General features: G+C 43.5%; 1 protein-coding gene across 1 annotated transcript in view; it reads right to left on the reverse strand.

Moving 5' to 3' along the window:
- Positions 1-16,510: 16,510 nt before the first annotated feature.
- The window catches only part of LOC115150170 (uncharacterized), a 66,572-nt gene continuing 64,030 nt past the window's right edge, over positions 16,511-19,052 (reverse strand). The window contains exons 22-24 of the mRNA XM_029693162.1: positions 17,379-17,593; positions 17,060-17,110; positions 16,511-16,867 (exon numbers count right to left, since the gene is read on the reverse strand). Coding sequence (XP_029549022.1) covers positions 17,072-17,110; positions 17,379-17,593 — 254 coding nt within the window. The 3' untranslated portion in view covers positions 16,511-16,867; positions 17,060-17,071. The remainder of the gene's footprint in view (positions 16,868-17,059; positions 17,111-17,378; positions 17,594-19,052) is intronic.

Raw genomic sequence — 19,052 nt, forward strand, 5'->3', positions numbered from 1 at the left:
ACACTCTATTGACCTTGTAGCGACCTCGTCCTATACAATAGTTGCACAATTTCCTGCATACATTTGTGTGACAGTAGGGAATAGGGAAGTCATTTTCATTTAGTCATCATTTACATTTTAGTCATTTAGCAGACGCTCTTATCCAGAGTGACTTACAGTAGTGAATGCATACATTTCTTTTTTTTTTTTCTTTTTTTTTTTTTGTACTGCCCCCCCGTGGGAATCAAACCCACAACCCTGGCGTTGCACACACCATGCTGGCGTTGCAAACACCATGCTCTACCAACTGAGCCACAGTTGGTAGAGCATGACAAACGACAAAATACAATTTACTTCTATGAAATATACTGAAGAAAAATCTAAACTCAACATGCAACAATTTCAACAAATTTACTGAGTTACAGTTCATATAAGGAAATCAGTCAATGGAAATACATTCATTCGGCCCTAATCTGTGGATTTCACATGACAGGGCAGGGGTAAAGACATGGCTGGGCCTGGAAGGGCATAGGCCCACTCACTTGGGAGCCAGCCAATCAGAAGGAGTTTTTCTCCACAAAAGGACTTATTAGAGACAGAAATACTCCTCAGTTTCATCAGCTGTCCAGGTGGCTAAACTCAGATGATCCCACAGGTGAGAAGCCGTATGTGGATGTCCAGGGCTGGCGAGGTTACACGTGGTCTGCGGTTGTGAGGCTGGTTGGACGTACTGTCAAATTCTCTAAAACGACTTTGGAGGCGGCTTATGGTAGAGAAATTAACAAATTCTCTGGCAAGAGCTCTGGTGGACATTAATGCAGTCAGCATACCAATTGTGTGCGCTTTCAAAATGTAGACATCTTTGGCATTGTATGACAAATCTGCACATTTAAGAGTTGCATTTTATTGTACCCAGCACAAGGTGTACCTGTGTGAAAATCTTGCTGTTTAATCAGCTTCTTGATATGCCATACTTGTCAGGTGGATGGATTACATTGGCAAAGGAGAAATGCCAGCCATGTCGCGGACACCGACGTCTTGCTCCCGGACAAGCTAAATACCTTCTTCGCCCACTTTGAGGATAACATATTGCCACCGACACGGGCCGCTCCCGAGGCGTTTAAGCGTGTTAACCCTTGCAAGGCTGCCGGCCCAGACGGCATCGCTAGCAGCGTCCTTTAAGCATGCGCAGACCAGCTGGTTGGAGTGTTTACGGACATATTTCATCTCTCCCTATCCCAGTCTGCTATCCCCATTAGCTTCAAGATGTCTACCATTGTTCCTGTACCCAAGAAAGCAAGGGTAATTGAACTTAATGACTATCGCCCAGTAGCACTCACTTCTGTCATCATGAAGTCATTTGAGAGACTAGTTAAGGATCATATCACCTCCACCTTACCCAACACCTAAGACTTACTGTAATTTGCATACCAATCCAATATATCCATGGATGATGCAATCTCCATCACACTGTACACTGCCCCATGCCCCATGCCATCTGAACAAGAGGAATACCTATGTAAGAATGCTGTTCATTGACTACAGCTCAGCCTTCAACACCACAGTACCCTACAAGCTCATCATTAAGTTTGGGGCCCTGGGTCTGAACCCCGCCCTGTGCAACTGGGTCTTGGACTTCCCGACGGGCTGCCCCCAGGTGGTGAAGGTAGGCAACAAATAAAATAAAATCTAATCAAACTTTATTTGTCACATGTGCCGAATACAAGTGTAGACCTTACCGTGAAATGCCTACTTTCAAGCCCTTAACCAACAGGGCAGTTAAAGACGAGTTAAGAAAATATTTACCAAATAAACTAAAGCAAAAAAATATTCAAAGTAAGACAATAATATTTTTTTATTTATTTAACTAGGCATGTCAGTTAAGAACACATTCTTATTTTCAATGACATCTTAGGAACAGTGGATTAACTGCCTTGTTCAGGGGCAGAACGACAGATTTTTACCTTGTCAGCTCGGGGATTTGATCTTGCAACCTTTCTGGTTACTAGTCCAACACTCTTACCACTAGGCTATAACAATAACGTGGCTATATACAGGGGGTACCAGTATCGAGTCAGTGTGCGGGGGTACAGGTTAGAGGTCATTTGTACATGTAGGCAGGGGTGAAGTGGCTATGCATAGATAATAAACAGTGAGTAGCAGCAGTGTACAAAACAAATGGAGGGTGGGGGGGAGGTGAATGTTGGTAATTTGATTTATTGTTCAGCAGTCTTATGGCTTGGGGGTAGTCCACGATCAGCTCCTTTGTCTTGCTCACATTGACGGAGAGATTGTTGTCCTGGCACCACACAGCCAGTTCTCTGACCTCCTCCCTATAGGCTGTCTCATCGTTGTCGGTGATCAAGCCGACCACTGTTGTGTTGTCAGCAAACTTAATGTTGGTGTTGGAGTCGTATTCGGCCATGCAGTCGTGGGTGAACAGGGAGTACAGTAGGGGACTAAGTACACACCCCTGAGGGGCCCCAATGTTGACGATCAGCATGGCAGACTTGTTGTTGCCTACCCTTACCACCTTCACTACGCTAATCCTCAACACAGGGGCCCCACAAGGGTGCATGCACAGCCCCCTCCTGTACTCCCTGTTTACACATGACTGGGAGGCCACGCACGCCTCCAACTCAATCATGAAGTTTGCAGACGACACAACAGTGGTAGGCCTGATTATCAACAATGATGAGACAGCCTACAGAGAGGAGGTGAGGGCCCTGGCGGAGTGGTGCCAGGAAAGTAGCCTCTCCCTCAACGTCAACAAAGCGAATGAGCTGATTGTGGACGTCAGGAGACAGCGGAGGGAGCACGCCTCTATCCACATCAACGGAACGCATGGTAATATAGCACTGGAGGAGAGGGCTGCCATTTTACGGGCTCCTAACTAACTGTGCTATTTTGTTTGTTTTCTCGCATTGTTTGTAACTCATTTTGTACATAATGATGCTGTGATCATCTCTTATGACCGAAAAAAGCTTCTGGACATCAGAACAGCTCTTACTCACCTCGAACTAGAAGAAGATTTTTTCGTTAATGAGTCCGACGCGAAGGATGTACTGCTTTGTCAAGACAAGGCCCAAATCCCTGTCATCTGCGTGAAGAAAAGACAGAGGAAAAGGGGAGGGCGGGTGCCTTGTAAGAATTTACCGACGAGTAGGTAAAGCACCACTACCCTCCGTATAATTGGCCAACGTGGAATCATTGGGAAAAAAACTGGATGATCTACTTTCAAGACTATCCTACCAACGGGACATTAAAAACTGTGAAATCTTATGTTTCATCAAGACTTGGCTGAACGACAACATGGATAATATAGAGCTGGCTGGCTTCTCTGGGTTTTGTCAGGACAGAGCAACTACGTCTGATAAGACGAGGGGTGGTGGTCTGTGTTTATTTGTCAATAGCAGCAGGTGTGCGAAATCTAATATTAAGGAAATCTCAAGGTTTTGCTCGCCTGAGGTGGAGTATCTCATTATAAGCTGTAGACCACAGTATTTGCCAAGATAATTTTCATCTATATTATTCGTAGCCGTCTATTTACCACCACAAACCGATGCTGGCACTAAGACCGCACTCAATGAGTGTCAAGTCCTGACCAGCAGAGGGAGTAGTTGTGTAGTATTTTGGTCAGGACGTGGCAGAAGAAGTCTGTATGTCTGTTTCTGTGTTAGTCTTGTGACTCCTGATCAGGAACTGCTGGATATCGTTGTTCCTGATTGGGAGTCATATATTAGGAGTGTGTTTTTCACCTGGGGTTTGTGGGTTGTTGGTTTAGCATTGCTTTATGTTAGCCTGCTAACTGTTCCTGTTGGTCTATTGTTTCTTGTTTTTTGTGTTCATCTTATTCTAATTAAAAAGAAAGATGAACATTCACATCCCGTCTGTGTTTTGGTCATCCATTCACCACGACAGCCGTTACAACGAGCTGTATGCCATAACCAAGCAAGAAAATGCTCATCCAGAAGCGGCACTCCTAGTGGCCAGGGACTTTAATGCAGGCAAACTTAAATCTGTTTTACCTCATTTCTACCAGCATATGCAACCAGAGGGAAAAATAACTCTAGACTACCTTTACTCCACACACAGAGATGCATACAAAGCTCTCCCTCTCCCTACATTTGGCAAATCTGACCATAATTCTATCCTCCTGATTCCTGCTTACAAGCAAAAACTAAAGCAGGAAGTACCAGTGACACGCTTAATATGGAAATGGTCAGATGACGCGGATGCTACGCTATAGAACTGTTTTACTAGCACAGACTGCAATATGTTTCCGGGATTCATCTAATGACATTGAGGTGTACACCACCTCAGTCACCGGCTTCATCAACAAGTGCATCGACAATGTCATCCCCACAGTGACCATACATACATTTTCAAACCAGAAGCCATGAATTACAGCCAACATCTGCACCGAGCTAAAGGCTAGAGCTGCCGCTTTCAAGGAGCAGGACACTTATAAGAAATCCCGCTATACCCACAGAAAAAGCGTCACTACAGGACTAAGATTGAATCCAATACACCAGCTCTGACACTCGTCGGATGTGGCAGGGCTTGAAAACTATTACGGACTACAAAAAGCTACGAGCTACGAGCTACCCAGTGGCGCGAGCCTACCAGATGAGTTAAATGCCTTTTATGCTCACTTTGAGGCAAGAAACACTGAAGCATGCATGAGAGGACAAACTGTCACCATAGACCACCCTCGTTTGGTTTCTATGTGCCATAAATATTTCAATTGTGCTGTGAAGTTTTGCAAAAAAATGTAACGTTTCTAATCGTACAGTGCCTTGCGAAAGTATTCGGCCCCCTTGAACTTTTCGACCTTTTGCCACATTTCAGGCTTCAAACATAAAGATATAAAACTGTCATTTTTTGTGAAGAAACAACAACAAGTGGGACACAATCATGAAGTGGAACGAAATTTATTGGATATTTCAAACTTTTTTAACAAATAAAAAACTGAAAAATTGGGCGTGCAAAATTATAAATTACTCACGATAAACGTTCACAAAAAACATAACAATTATTTTAAGAATTATAGATACAGAACTCCTTTATGCAATCGCGGTGTCCAATTTTAAAATAGCTTTTCGGTGAAAGCACATTTTGCAATATTTTGAGTAGATAGCCCGGCCATCACGGCTAACTATTTTGACACCCACCAAGTTTGGCACTCACCAAACTCAGATTTACTATAAGAAAAATTGGATTACCTTTGCTGTTCTTCGTCAGAATGTACTCCCAGGACTTCTACTTCAACACCCAATGTTGTTTTGGTTCCAAATAATCCATAGTTATATCCAAATAGCGGCGTTTTGTTCTTGCGTTCAAGACACTATCCGAAGGGTGACGCGCCAGCGCATATCGTGACAAAAGAATTCTAAATATTCCATTACCGTACTTCGAAGCATGTCAAACGCTGTTTAAAATCAATTTTTATGCGATTTTTCTCGTAAAATAGCGATAATATTCCGACCGGGAGACGTTGTTTTCGTTCAAAGACTGAAAGCAGAAAATGGTGTCTTCACATGCATGTGCGCGCCCGTGTCATTGTTCTCAGATCGACCACTATCCAAATCCCCTACTGTTTTTCGCCCAGGGACTGCAGAGTCATCATTCCCCGTTCTGGCGCCTTCTGAGAGCCTATGGGAGCCTTAGAAAATGTCACGTTACAGCAGAGATCCTCTATTTTCCATAAAGAAGCTATAGAAGGACAAGAAATGGTCAGAGAGGGCACTTCCTGTAAGGAATCTTCTCAGGTTTTGGCCTGCCATATGAGTTCTGTTATACTCACAGACACCATTCAAACAGTTTTAGAAACTTTAGGGTGTTTTCTATCCAAATCAAACAATTATATGCATATTCTAGTTTCTGGGTACGTTTTTTATCCGGCCGTGAAAATACTGCCCCCTATCCTAAACAGGTTAAGTGTTTGTTTTGGTTTTCTTCGTAATAAAGGAAGATGAGCATACACATTCCCGCTGCGCCTTGGTCCCATCCTTACGACGAACGTGACAGAACTACCCACCACCAACAGACCAAGCAGCGGGCCCAGGAGGAGCAAGGATCCTGGGCCAGGGAATGAAGGGAGTGGAGGACATCATGGACATGGGAGGAGGTAATGGCAGGGGACAAGACCCTGCCATGGAATCAGGTGGAGACAGCGAGGGAGGAACGGCGACAGTATGAAGAGTGAGCCCAACGACGGAAGCACGAGAGGCACCCCCAAGACATTTTTTTGGGGGGGCACACGGGTAGTTTGGCTGGGTCAAGGGTGAGCCCTAAGCCAACACCCCGTGCTTATTATGGGGAGCAGCAGCAGATCATGAGAGCGCCGGTCTATGCGGAAGTGCGTACGATCTCGCCCATGCGCACGCACAGTCCGGTGCGAGCAATTCCAGCCCCTCGCAAGTGCCGTGCTAGAGTGGGCATCCAGCCAGGTAGGAGTATGCCTGCGTAGTACATCTGGCCACCAGTACGTCTCCTAGGCACAGGCTACCCTGCGCCTGCTCTACGCATGGCAGCCATCAGGCCTCTGCACAGCCCAATTCGCCCTGTGCCAGCACTCCGCCCGTGCAGGGCTACTGTGACTACCCAGCCAGGACGGGTGGTGCAGGCTCTGCGCTCCAGACCTCCAGTGCTTGTTCATGGCCCGGTGTATCCAGTTCCTGCTCCTCGCACAAGCCCTGAGGTGTGTGTCTCTAGTCTGGCACCTCCAAAGCCAGCACCACGCACCAGGCCTCCAGTGCATCAGCCCAGTCCAGTACGTCTTGTTCCTGCTCCTCGCACTAGCCTTGAGGTGCGTGTCTCCAGTCTGGTACCTCTAGTACCAGCCCCACGCACTAGGCCTTCAGTGCGTCAGCCCAGTCCAGTTCGTCCTGCTCCTGCTCCTTGCACTGGCCTTGAGGTGCGTGTTACCAGTCTGGTGCCTCCAAAGCCAGCCCCACGCACTAGGCCTGTAGTGCGCCTGTCCTGTCCAGAGCTTCCGGAGACAGTTCCCTGTCCAGAGCTTCCGGCGACAGTTCCCCGTCCAAAGCTTCTGGCGACAGTTCCCCGTCCAGAGCTTCCGGCGACAGTTCCCCGTCTAGTGCTTCCGGCGACGTCCTACAGTCCGGATCCTGCAAAGACGGCCCACAGTCTGGAACTGACAGAGAAGGTCCACAGTCCGGAGCCTGCAGACTCGGCCCACACTCCGGAGCCTGCAGAGACGGCACACAGTCCGGAGCCTGCAGAGACGGCCCATAGTCCGGAGCCTGCAGAGACGGCCTACAGTCCGGAATCGGCGCAGCCAGAGTCGCCCTACAGTCCGGAACCGTCGCAGCCAGAGTCGCCCTTCAGTCCGGAGCTCCCAGTGTCGCCCTCCAGTCCGGAGCTCCCAAAATCGCCCTCCAGTCCGGAGCTCCCAGAGTCGCCCTCCAGTCCGGAGCTCCCAGAGTCGCGCATCAGCCCGAGGTCTCCAGCGACGCGCATCAGCCCGAGGTCTCCATCGACGCGCATCAGCCCGAGGTCTCCATCGACGCGCCTTAGCCCTGAGCCTTCAGCGGCGGTGGACAGGTTAAGTTGGGGACTAAGGCTGGAGCCTGAGCCACCCTCCCTTCCCTCCCTTTAGTTTGGGATTATTTTGTTTTGGGGTTTATTTTTGTGTTTTTTGTTTGAGGTGCACCTTTGGGGGGGGGGTACTGTCACGTCCTGACCAGTAAAAGGGGTTGTTTGTTATTATAGTTTGGTCAGGGCGTGGCAGGGGGTGTTTGTTTAATGTGTTTCGGCGTTTTTTGGTTAATGTTAGTATATTTCTATGTTCATTCTAGTTTTTCTATTTCTATGTTTAGTTTATTGGGTTGACCTTCAATTGGAGGCAGCTGCTCCTCGTTGCCTCTAATTGAAGGTCCTATTTAGTAGGGTTTTTTTTCATGGGTTTTTTCATGGGTTTTTGTGGGTAGTTGTTCCATGTGTAGCTGTGTGCCTCACAGGACTGTTTTTTCGTCATTGTTTTTGATTAAGTGTTTGTTTTGGTTTTCTTCGTAATAAAGGAAAATGAGCATGCACATTCCCGCTGCGCCTTGGTCCCATCCTTACGACGAACGTGACAAGTTGGCAATATCAGTGGGTTTTTTGATAAATGAGCCATCTGATTCAATGAATGATGAAGCCAAGTTGGCTTTTTTCCAAAAATGTAATTCAAGGTGCTCCAAAGCGTTTTACTATCATTCATTATATAATGTATCTTTGTTTCATAGTATAGTTTATTTTTATTTAGCTTAGTCACATGATTTCTGAATTTACAGTATGTTTGCCAATCAGTTGGGCTCCTAGACTTATTTGCAATACCTAAGCTTTACAGGAATGTGGTTCTGAATATAGACCGCAACACCGCCGCTGTTGGCATTTCTGTCTTTTCGGTAAATGTTATAACCATGTATTGCTACCACTGTATCATCAAAGGTGTTATCTAATTGAGTTTCAGAGATAGTCAGAATATGAATGTCATCTGTTACAAGCAAGTTATTGACATCATGGACCTTGTTTCTAAGGCTGCATATGTTAATATGGGCTGTTTTCTGCACTTTTCTGGGTTGCTTGATTGTTTTGATGCTTTACTGGGAAGCATATCAGAAGTAGACTTGCTCATCTTATTTATATTGGAGCTGATAGTGCAGGGTGAGCAGCACAAAGTGGTCTTCCTACTAGGGCACACCGCCTCAGTGCTAACAGTGTAACTCAGGTTCATAGGCTCATGATTACTGCATACAATAGCTGTAGGATCAACAGAAGTATTCAGGGCAATTAAGGGGACCTAAATTAAGTTACTTACATTGTGTCTGCCAACGCCCCTAGGATAATGTACATTTGATGGAGCATTATGACGACTCATTATCACAATGCTAGGGATTAAGGTAGCTGGTTTTGGATCATTGGTAAGTCATTGTCTTAACACAGCCCTGAAATGCGTGGACAAAGTCTAGGAGCCAAGATGATTTGGATGGATTCCTGTAGAGTATCTTTTGTTTCCAGAGGTGTCAAAGTTATCTATAAAAGTGACTCCAGCAGAGCTACAATAATATTTTAGCCAGATGTGTAATGCCAGTAGCCTGCTGAATCTTTCACCCCGGCGGCCCAACGATGGTATTGGACATGAAATAAATTAAACTACTGAAAGAGCTGCTTCCTGTGCTTGGCCCTCCTATGTTGAACATAATAAATGGCTCTCTATCCACCGGATGTGTACCAAACTCACTAAAAGTGGCAGTAATAAAGCCTATTTTGAAAAAGCCAAACCTTGACCCAGAAAATATAAAAAACTATCGGCCTATATCGAATCTCCCATTCCTCTCAACATTTTTTGAAAAAGCTGTTGCGCGGCAACTCACTGCCTTCCTGAAGACAAGCAATGTATACAAAATGCTTCAGTCTGGTTTTAGACCACATCATAGCACTGAGACTGCACATGTGAAGGTGGTAAATTACCTTTTAATGGCGTCAGACCGAGGCTCTGCATCTGTCCTTGTGCTCCTAGACCTTAGTGCTGCTTTTGATACCATCGATCGCCACATTCTTTTGGAGAGATTGGAAACCCAAATTGGTCTACACAGACAAGTTCTGACCTGGTTTAGAGCTTATCTGACGGAAAGATATCAGTTTGTCTCTGTGAATGGTTTGTCCTCTGACAAATCAACTGTAAATTTCGGTGTTCCTCAAGGTTCTGTTTTAGGACCGCTATTGTTTTCACCATATATTTTACCTCTTGGGGATGTTATTCGAAAACATAATGTTAACTTTCACTGCTATGCGGATGAGACACAGCTGTACATTTCAATGAAACATGGTGAAGCCCCAAAATTGCCCTTGCTGGAAGCCTGTTTCAGACATAAGAAAGTGGATGGCTGCAAACTTTCTACTTTTAAACTTGGACAAAACAGAGATGCTTGTTCTAAGTCCCAAGAAACAAAGAGATCTTCTGTTGAATCTGACAATGAATCTTGATGGTTGTACAGTCATCTAAAAAAAAACTGTGAAGGACCTCAGCGTTACTCTGGACCCTGATCTCTCTTTTGACGAACATATCAAGATTGTTTCAAGGACAGCTTTTTTCCATCTGCGAAACATTGCAAAGATCAGAAATGTTCTGTCCAAAATTGATGCAGAAAAATTAATCCATGCTTTTGTTACTTCTAGGTTAGACTACTGCAATGCTCTACTTTCCGACTACCCGGATAAAGCACTAAATACACTTCAGTTAGTGTTAAATATGGCTGCTAGAATCCTGACTAGAACCAAAGAATTTGATCATATTACTCCAGTGCTAGCCTCCCTACACTGGCTTCCTGTTAAGGCAAGGGCTGATTTCAAGGTTTTACTGCTAACCTACAAAGCATTACATGGGCTTGCTCCCACCTATCTTTCCGATTTGGTCCTGCCGTACATACTTACACGTACGCTATGGTCACAAGACGCAGACCTCCTAACTGTCCTTAGAATTTCGAAGCAAACAGCTGGAGGCATGGATTTCTCCTAGAGAGCTCCATTTTTATGGAATGGTCTGCCTACCCATGTGAGAGACGCAGACTCGGTCTCAACCTTTAAGTCTTTACTGAAGACTCATCTCTTCAGTCGGTCCTATGATTGAATGTAGTCTGGCCCAGGAGTGTGAAGGTGAACGGAAAGGCACTGGAGCAATGAACCGCCCTTGCTGTCTCTGCCTGGCCCGTTCCCCTCTCTCCACTGGGATTCTCTGCCTCTAACCCTATTACAGGGGCTGAGTCACTGGCTTACTGGTACTCTTCCATGCTGTCCCTAGGAGGGGTGCGTCACTGGAGTGGGTTGAGTCACTGACGTGGTCTCCCTGTCTGTGTTGGCGCCCCCCCCCCTTGGGTTGTGCCATGGCGGAGATATTTGTGGGCTATACTCGGCCTTGTCTCAGGATGGTAAGTTGGTGTTTGAGGATATCCCTCTAGTGGTGTGGGGGCTGTGCTTTGGCAAAGTGGGTGGGGTTATATCCTGCCTGTTTGGCCCTGTCCGGGGGTATCATCGGATGGGGCCACAGTGTCTCCCGACCCGTCCTGTCTCAGCCTCCAGTATTTATGCTGCAGTAGTTTATGTGTCGGGGGGCTAGGGTCAGTCTGTTATATCTGGAGTATTTCTCCAGTGTCCTGTGTGAATTTAAGTATGATCTCTCTAATTATCTCTTTCTCTCTTTCTTTCTCTCTCTCGGAGGACCTGAGCCCTAGGACCATGCCTCAGGACTACCTGGCATGATGACTCCTTGCTGTTCCCAGTCCATCTGGCCGTGTTGCTGCTCCAGTTTCAACTGTTCTGCCTGCGGCTATGGAACCCTGACCTGTTCACCGGACGTGCTACCTGTCCCAGACCTGCTGTTTTCAACTCTCTAGAGACAGCAGGAGCGGTTGAGATACTCTCAATGATCGGCTATGAAAAGCCAACTGACATTTACTCCTGAGGTGCTGACCTGTTGCACCGTCGACAACTACTATAATTATTATTATTTGACCATGCTGGTCATTTATGAACATTTGAACATCTTGGCCATGTTCTGTTATAATCTCCACTCGGCACAGCCAGAAGAGGACTGACCCCTCATAGCCTGGTTCCTCTCTAGGTTTCTTCCTAGGTTTTGGCCTTTCTAGGGAGTTTTTCCTAGCCACCATGCTTCTACACCTGCATTGCTTGCTGTTTGGGGTTTTAGGCTGGGTTTCTGTACAGCACTTTGAGATATCAACTGATGTAAGAAGGGCTATATAAATACATTTGATTTGATTTGAAATTTGATTTGAAATTATTAGCCGTTATTTGGATTCTTTTAATACTAAAATCAGTTCTTTAAAATCCACTTTCAGATGTTCCAAACTAGCCCTCCTGATGTCGTTTGATCCCATTTGAACTGATTCATGTTGTTTCAGCTGATAGCGGACAATTGATGATAACACACTAAAAACGCGTCAGCATTTCAAGAGCTTGGGACAATAAGGTTCTATCGGCATTTTGTCAACATTTTGATATTGACATAGCCTTGTTCTGTTCAATGTTCTCTACCTATATAGTACTCTAAATACCCCCAATTCATGTTGTTTAATTCAAAAGAATACAATAAAAAAATTGCTGACACCGTTCAAACCAATGATGGTTCCAATTAACTCAGAATTATATTTTTTTCAGATAGAACCAGTCTTCCCAAGCTCTCAATTTGTTTGCTCAAGAACCACTGTCAACAGTGCTTAATTTCTGTAAGCTTCTCGTTGAAGACTGGTATGTGGGTACCCAATGTTTTCCTTCATGAGATACATTGACAATGAGTCTATTTGAATGAAATCCAATCAGAGTCAACCTCAAGGTGATTATTGCAGAGACAAGTCAAACAGATGTTGGATCTTAATATGATCACGTGTTGCTGAGAATTTTCCTGCAGGAAATGCAAACGTGTATTGGATTCAAGGTCAAAAAGGCTTTTAAAATGTGTAATTTCCACTTAAAAATGTCAGACTTGATTTGCCCTCGTGAAAAATGTATATGAATTATTATCCACATAATAATTCAAATTTTCTGTTGCTGCAAGATTTTTTAGCTCGTCTGGATGTGTTGTGTTACTGGGCAGCTCGCGGCTGTGCTTCCCTTTGTAGTCAGTAATAGTTTGCAAGCCCTGCCACGTCCGAACGAGCGTCGGAGCCGGTGTAGTACTATTTAATCTTAGTCCTGCATTGATGCTTTGCCTGTTTGATGGTTCGTCAGAGAGAGTAGCGGCATTTCTTATAAGCATCCGGGTTAGAGTCCCGCTCCTTGAAAGCGGCATATCCACCTTTTAACTCAGTGCGGATATTGCCTGTAATCCATGGCCTCTAGTTGGGGTATGTACATAGGGTCACTGTGGGGACGACATCATCGATGCACTTATTGATGAAGCCAGTGATAGATGTGGTGTACTCCTCAATGCCATCGGCTGAATCCCATAAAAAAATCCAGTCTGTGCTAGCAAAACAGTCCTGTAGCTTAGCGTCTGTGTCATCTGACCACTTCCTTACTGAGCAAGTCACTAGTACTTCCTGCTTTAGTTTTTGCTTGTAAGCAGGAATCAGGAGGATAGAGTTATGGTCAGATTTGCCAAATGGAGGGCAAGGGAGAGCTTTGTATGCATCTCTGTATGTGGAGTAAAGGTTCTCTAGAGTTTTTTCCCCCTCTGTTTGCACATTTAACTTGCATGTAGAAATGAGGTCAAATGGATTTAAGTTTCCTTGCATTAAGTCCCCGGCCACTAGGAGCGCCGCCTCTGGATGAGGATTTTCTTGTTTGCTTATACAGCTCGTTGAGTGCCGTCTTAGTGCCATTATTGGTTTGTGGTGGTAAATAGATGGCTACAAACAATATAGATGAAAACTCTCTTGGAAAATAGTGTGGTCTACAGCTTATCATGAGATACTCTACCTCAGGCGAGCAAAACCTTGAGACTTCCTTAGTATTAGATTTCATGCACCAGCTGTAATTTACAAATAGACACAGACTGCTACCCCTTGTCTTACCGGTGGCAGCTGTTTTATCTTGCCGATGGATCGAAACCCAGCCAGCTGTATGTGTTCAATGTCGTCGTTCAGGCACGATTTGGTGAAACGTATGATATTACAGTTTTTAATGTCCCGTTGGTAGGATAGTCTTGATCGGAGCTCATCCATTTTGTTATCCAATGATTACCCATTGGCTAATAGGACTGATGGTAGAGGGGAATTTACTCACTCGCCGTCTGATCCTTACAAGGCACCTCGATCTACATTACAGTTCAAAAGTTCGGGGTCACTTAGAAATGTCCTTTTTTTTAAAAGAAAAGCAAATTTTTTGTCCATTAAAATAACATCAAATTGATCAGATATGACTATTGTATCTGGAAACGGCAGATTTTTATTTATGGAATATCTACATAGGCGTACAGAGGCCCATTATCAGCAACCATCACTCCTGTGTTCCAATTGCACATTGTGTTAGCTAATCCAAGTTTGTCATTTTAAAAGTCTAATTGATCATTAGAAAACCCTTTTGCAATTATGAAAACTGTTGTCCTGATTAAACAAGCAATAAAACTAGCCTTCTTTAGACTAGTTGAGTATCTGGAGCATCAGCATTTGTGGGTTCAATTACAGACTCAAAATGGCCAGAAACAAAAAACTTTCTAGACGTCAGTCTATTCTTGTTCTGAGAAATGAAGGCTATTCCATGTGAGAAATTGCCAAGAAACTGAAGATCTCCTACAACGCTGTGTACTACTCCCTTCACAGAACAGCACAAATTGGCTCTAACCAGAATAGAAAGTGGAGTGGGAGGCCCCGGTGCACAACTGAGCAAGAGGACAAGTACATTAGAGTGTCTAGTTTGAGAAACAGATGCCTCACAAGTCCTCAACTGGCAGCTTCATCAAATAGTACCCGCAAAACACCAGTCTCAACGTCAACAGTGAAGAGGCGAATCTGGGATGCTGGCCTTCTAGGTAGAGTTGCAAAGAAAAAGCCATATTTCAGACTGGCCAATAAAAAGAAAATATTAAGATGGGCAAAAGAACACAGACACTGGACAGAGGAACTCTGCCTAGAAGGCCAGTCTGAGATAGAGACGGTGGCAGAAACATTATGTACAAAATAAGTTACAAATAATGTGAAAAAACAAACACAATAGGACAATTGGTTAGGAGCCCATAAAACGGCAGCCATCTCCTCCGGCGCTATCATAAATTCTCCCTAAACCATAGAGAAAGAGGGCTCTGGATAGATAGAACCCGTTTTAGCATGGATAGTGTCATCAACTGGGTGGAACGTGCTATGGGTTAAGAAAGGATCACAAAATTCCATCCAGGTCAGCAGGAGGGGTCATCCAATTAAATTAAACCCCGAGCAAACAATCCATAACTGCAGATGGCAGTAAATTACCAACCTAAGCTAGATACCTGTTCAGACTATACACACTCCAGCACAGTAGGTATGCACCTTTCCAGTTTATTTACGAAATGGCAATACACTCGTAGAAGTAGAAGAAGAAAACATTTACTACTTTAAAATGATGAAAAGCTCTCACCGGCGGCAGAGATTCTGGATATAATGATGAGAAGCATGTGTCTCCGCCCTAACAATGGGATTCGTTGTCCACATAGCGGAACAGCGAGCTGTCAAGCTCCTGCCTATTCCTCTCTTTGGATTGGTGTACACATTTAGTTATTTTAATACTTTTTTGAATATTCGATGAGGGGCGTTGACGTCAACCACCTGTAATCAGTGGAAAGTGAGATGCTATGAATAGACCGTCTCTAATTTCTAACTCCGATATAAAGCATTTTTTCTCAAAGCTGCCGGGATGTCACGTGCATCACACTTATATCAGTACACTCGTAACAACCTAAGCATTAAAAAACTTCTATTAGATCTGTCACATCCTGACCAGTATAAGGGTTATTTGTTATTGTAGTTTGGTCAGGACGTGGCAGAGGGTATTTGTTTTATGTGGTTCGGGGTGGTGGTTTATTTAGTAGGGCGTTTGATTTATTATTTCCGGGTTTTGGTTTATGTTCTATGTTTTGTACTTCTATGTTCAGGACGTGGCAGAAGGTATTTGTTTTATGTGGTTCGGGGTGGTGGTTTATTTAGTAGGGCGTTTGATTTCTTATTTCCGGGTTTTGGTTTATGTTCTATGTTTTGTACTTCTATGTTCTCTGGGTTGGTGTATTTCTATGTGTAGGTTAATGGGGGGTTGGACTCTCAATTGGAGGCAGGTGCTTTCTCGTTGCCTCTGATTGAGAGTCCTATATATGGGTAATTGTTTGGTTTAGTGTTTGTGGGAGATTGTTTCTTGTTTTGCATGTGTGAGCATGACAAGACTGTTTTGTTGTTTGTGAGTTCTTCTGTTTGTTATTTTGGTGTTTTCTTGGTTAAAATAAATATCAAGATGAGCATCAAATAAGCGTCACACATCATAACATCAATACATTATTATCTTGACTATATTTAACACTCTCTCTTTGCCTCCCATACAAAAACATCCTCACTTGCTTAATAATGAATGATCTGCTTAACATGGACATGGACAGAACCCTATCGCTTCGCTTCTTACTCTCTGATGGTGCTGCCCGATGGTATAAATGAAGACGTTATTTGCCAGGATAGAACGTGTGCTATATTTCCATATCTATGCCAAAACCCACAGTCATAGAAGACAACCTCCCTGTTCCTCTGTGATACATGCAAGTCATCAAACCTGACAGTATGAAAGAGATTATTTTTGGAGATCATTTTTGAACTTCATATGAAAAACATTTTTTGAACTTCATATGCAAGACATTTTGAGGAGACCCATAGACTGGTTTATGTTGACTTAACATTGTCAGATTATTTGGGAGCCACTTCCAAACCCTTACATACTAAAACACTTTGGTAATCCAGACTTTCTGGTCCTCAAATATTTAATAATACATTTTAATGGAAACATAGCATAAGTACAAGTAATGCACACCAACACAAGTAATGCACACCAACACAGGTTTTCTGTGGTAAGAATATTTACTACATATTGAATGGTCCAATAAGGCACACAACAACATGATCATGGGTGAAAGTCTTGATATCAGAACCAAACTGAATATGACAGAAATGCTTCTTTTTTTTTTACAAAATACAAAACTTCATGTTAATGGGAAATTATAAAATCCTTGTAAATCAATGTAAATAAGAATTTGTTCGTAACTGACTTGCCTGTTTAAATAAAGATTAAATAAAAACAAATAGAATAGAATGGTACAAGTAGAGTGCAGTAACTGTCATATAACAGAGTCATATAACACTCCTCTTTATACAGTAACACAGATCATGCTTTCCTTCTGTTCTGGATAATTCAAAATCTGTGAAAAAGATAAACGAATAAGATTGAATTTCATAACCTATGGAAAATGACTGAAAACAAATAACATCCATGTGTAAAATAGTTACATGCAACACAAACATACATAAAATCATATTAGAAAATAGCCAGACATATATACAGGCCAACTGTAGATGGTGCAGAGTGATGTCATCATTACAGACAAACTTACCAAACTCAGAGCTCAAACCTCAGTTGACTTCCCAATGACCGCATTTTGAACCTGTGGGGGAAATTACCAGAACATCAGTTCATGCCTCCCATTGACATCACAGCATGATTCTTTTTTTTAAAGGTCAACTTTTTTAATGCTTTATTTAAACTGTACAGATGTAGTTGGGGATAGAGATGAAGAGGGGAGACACAGGAGGAAAGGCGGACCCGGTGTCCGGTGCACAACATCAATGCATGGTTAAGTGAACATATGACTTAGCCTAATAGCATCATATTCATGGGAAAATTAACAGCTCATGGTTAGTCTCAACACACACCTTGGGAGGATCCTTAGTCAGGCCAGGTGTTTTGGGTGGGAGCGAGGGTGAGGTGGTTTTTACTGTAGACCAGATGGGACTCTTAGCCTTGTGGAGGTCGTTGTCTTCAGGTCTGCGGGCTAGAGGCTCCTTCAGGCTGACGATGGAGGCGCACACAGAGGAGGCAGAGCTGCTGAAGCCGCTCACGCTCTCTCCCGAAGACTCGGAGCTGTCCACTGGAAAAGGAAGGGAAACTTGAAGACTATTGTCCACATTCTAATCTAAAAGGATTGAGGGGCTGTATACACTAGGGTCCATATTCATAAACCATCTCAGAGTAGGAGTGCTTATTCATTCTGATTTAAAAGAATAAACTGATCTGCTTTGTGCCTGGCAGTTCTCTGTCTGTAGTTATGTCATATAGTAGAACATAGATCCCCTCTCATGTTAATAATAAAGCACACATGGAATTTATTGCCTGTCTGGCAAAAGCCCATTTGACCAGATTTGGTCTGTGTTGAGGCATCCACAGTAGCCAGACAGTAAAACAGACAACCCCCCCCCCCCCCCCACACCCCCCTTCCAATTAATTTTGATCAAGTTAAATCTAATTTAATGCATTTCTTCACAATTGAAACACTAAAATGCTATTTTGAAAACAGCGAAAACAAGCAACATTGATTACAGCCATGGTAACCTTTTGCTGCTGTCATGTCTGTGACTATTCATTAATGTGAAGACTGTTTTATTATCAAATACAATTCTCTGTGTAATTATTATTACATGATTAAACTAATCATGTAAACTTTAATTAACTAGGAAGTCACAGCACCACGGAATTTTTTTTATATAGTCTCTATTTCCGAAATCGACTCTTCAGATATTTTTACATCTTATCAATTAGTCTTCTATTATTGTATCATTATTATCTCATCAGTTCTCATTCTCATTACTGAACGTCGCAAACCCTTGGATATCTGCACGAACCCTAGCCTAAATGATGAATCAGCGATATACAAATTGGCTTAATTATTTATTTACTAACTAACTAAATGATCACAGAAATACATAAACAAACATAGTTATTGGTTACTAACTCAATGCATTGATAAATCCATAGTGGGCTAAACCGGTATGACGGCTTGGTAGACAATGGAAAGGGGTGGAGACAGCGAAAGCGTGGGAGAGACAAAATTGATTCACAACACAGTTGATAATTATATTAATTGATATGCTAATCCTTTGCACATGAACGGCCGCTCACTCGAAAATAATTGCAATAATAATTGCAAATATTTACGCCCGTATGTCGTTGTTGTCTTCTCTGTTGGAATCGCCGGTCCGTCTGCTGGAGATTCAGTTCATCAGAGATTCTCTTGTTAACTTCCCCAGAAGTCCCAATGTATTTCGTGGTTGTTGCTTTCTCCGCGGCTCTGTTGTAATGGATACATCAGGCGGACAGATGTTCTTTGCATAAAATAGATGCTTCCGCGGTTGTCGGTATTCTCATACTAGATTTATGTCATTTCCAGCTGCAGACTAGTAATACTATGTCTAGGATTTACTCTTATTCTGTAGTGATCAATAGTCTCAGAGTTGAACCATTTCCAGCCGTGTAGCCATCGCTACATGCTATATGGTCTCCGTGGCTTATGGAGTTGTAGTTCTTAACCATTTCAGCATGTAGTGTCAGCT

Source organism: Salmo trutta, chromosome 16 (genome assembly GCF_901001165.1).
Source record: "Salmo trutta chromosome 16, fSalTru1.1, whole genome shotgun sequence".
Lineage (NCBI taxonomy): Eukaryota > Metazoa > Chordata > Actinopteri > Salmoniformes > Salmonidae > Salmo > Salmo trutta.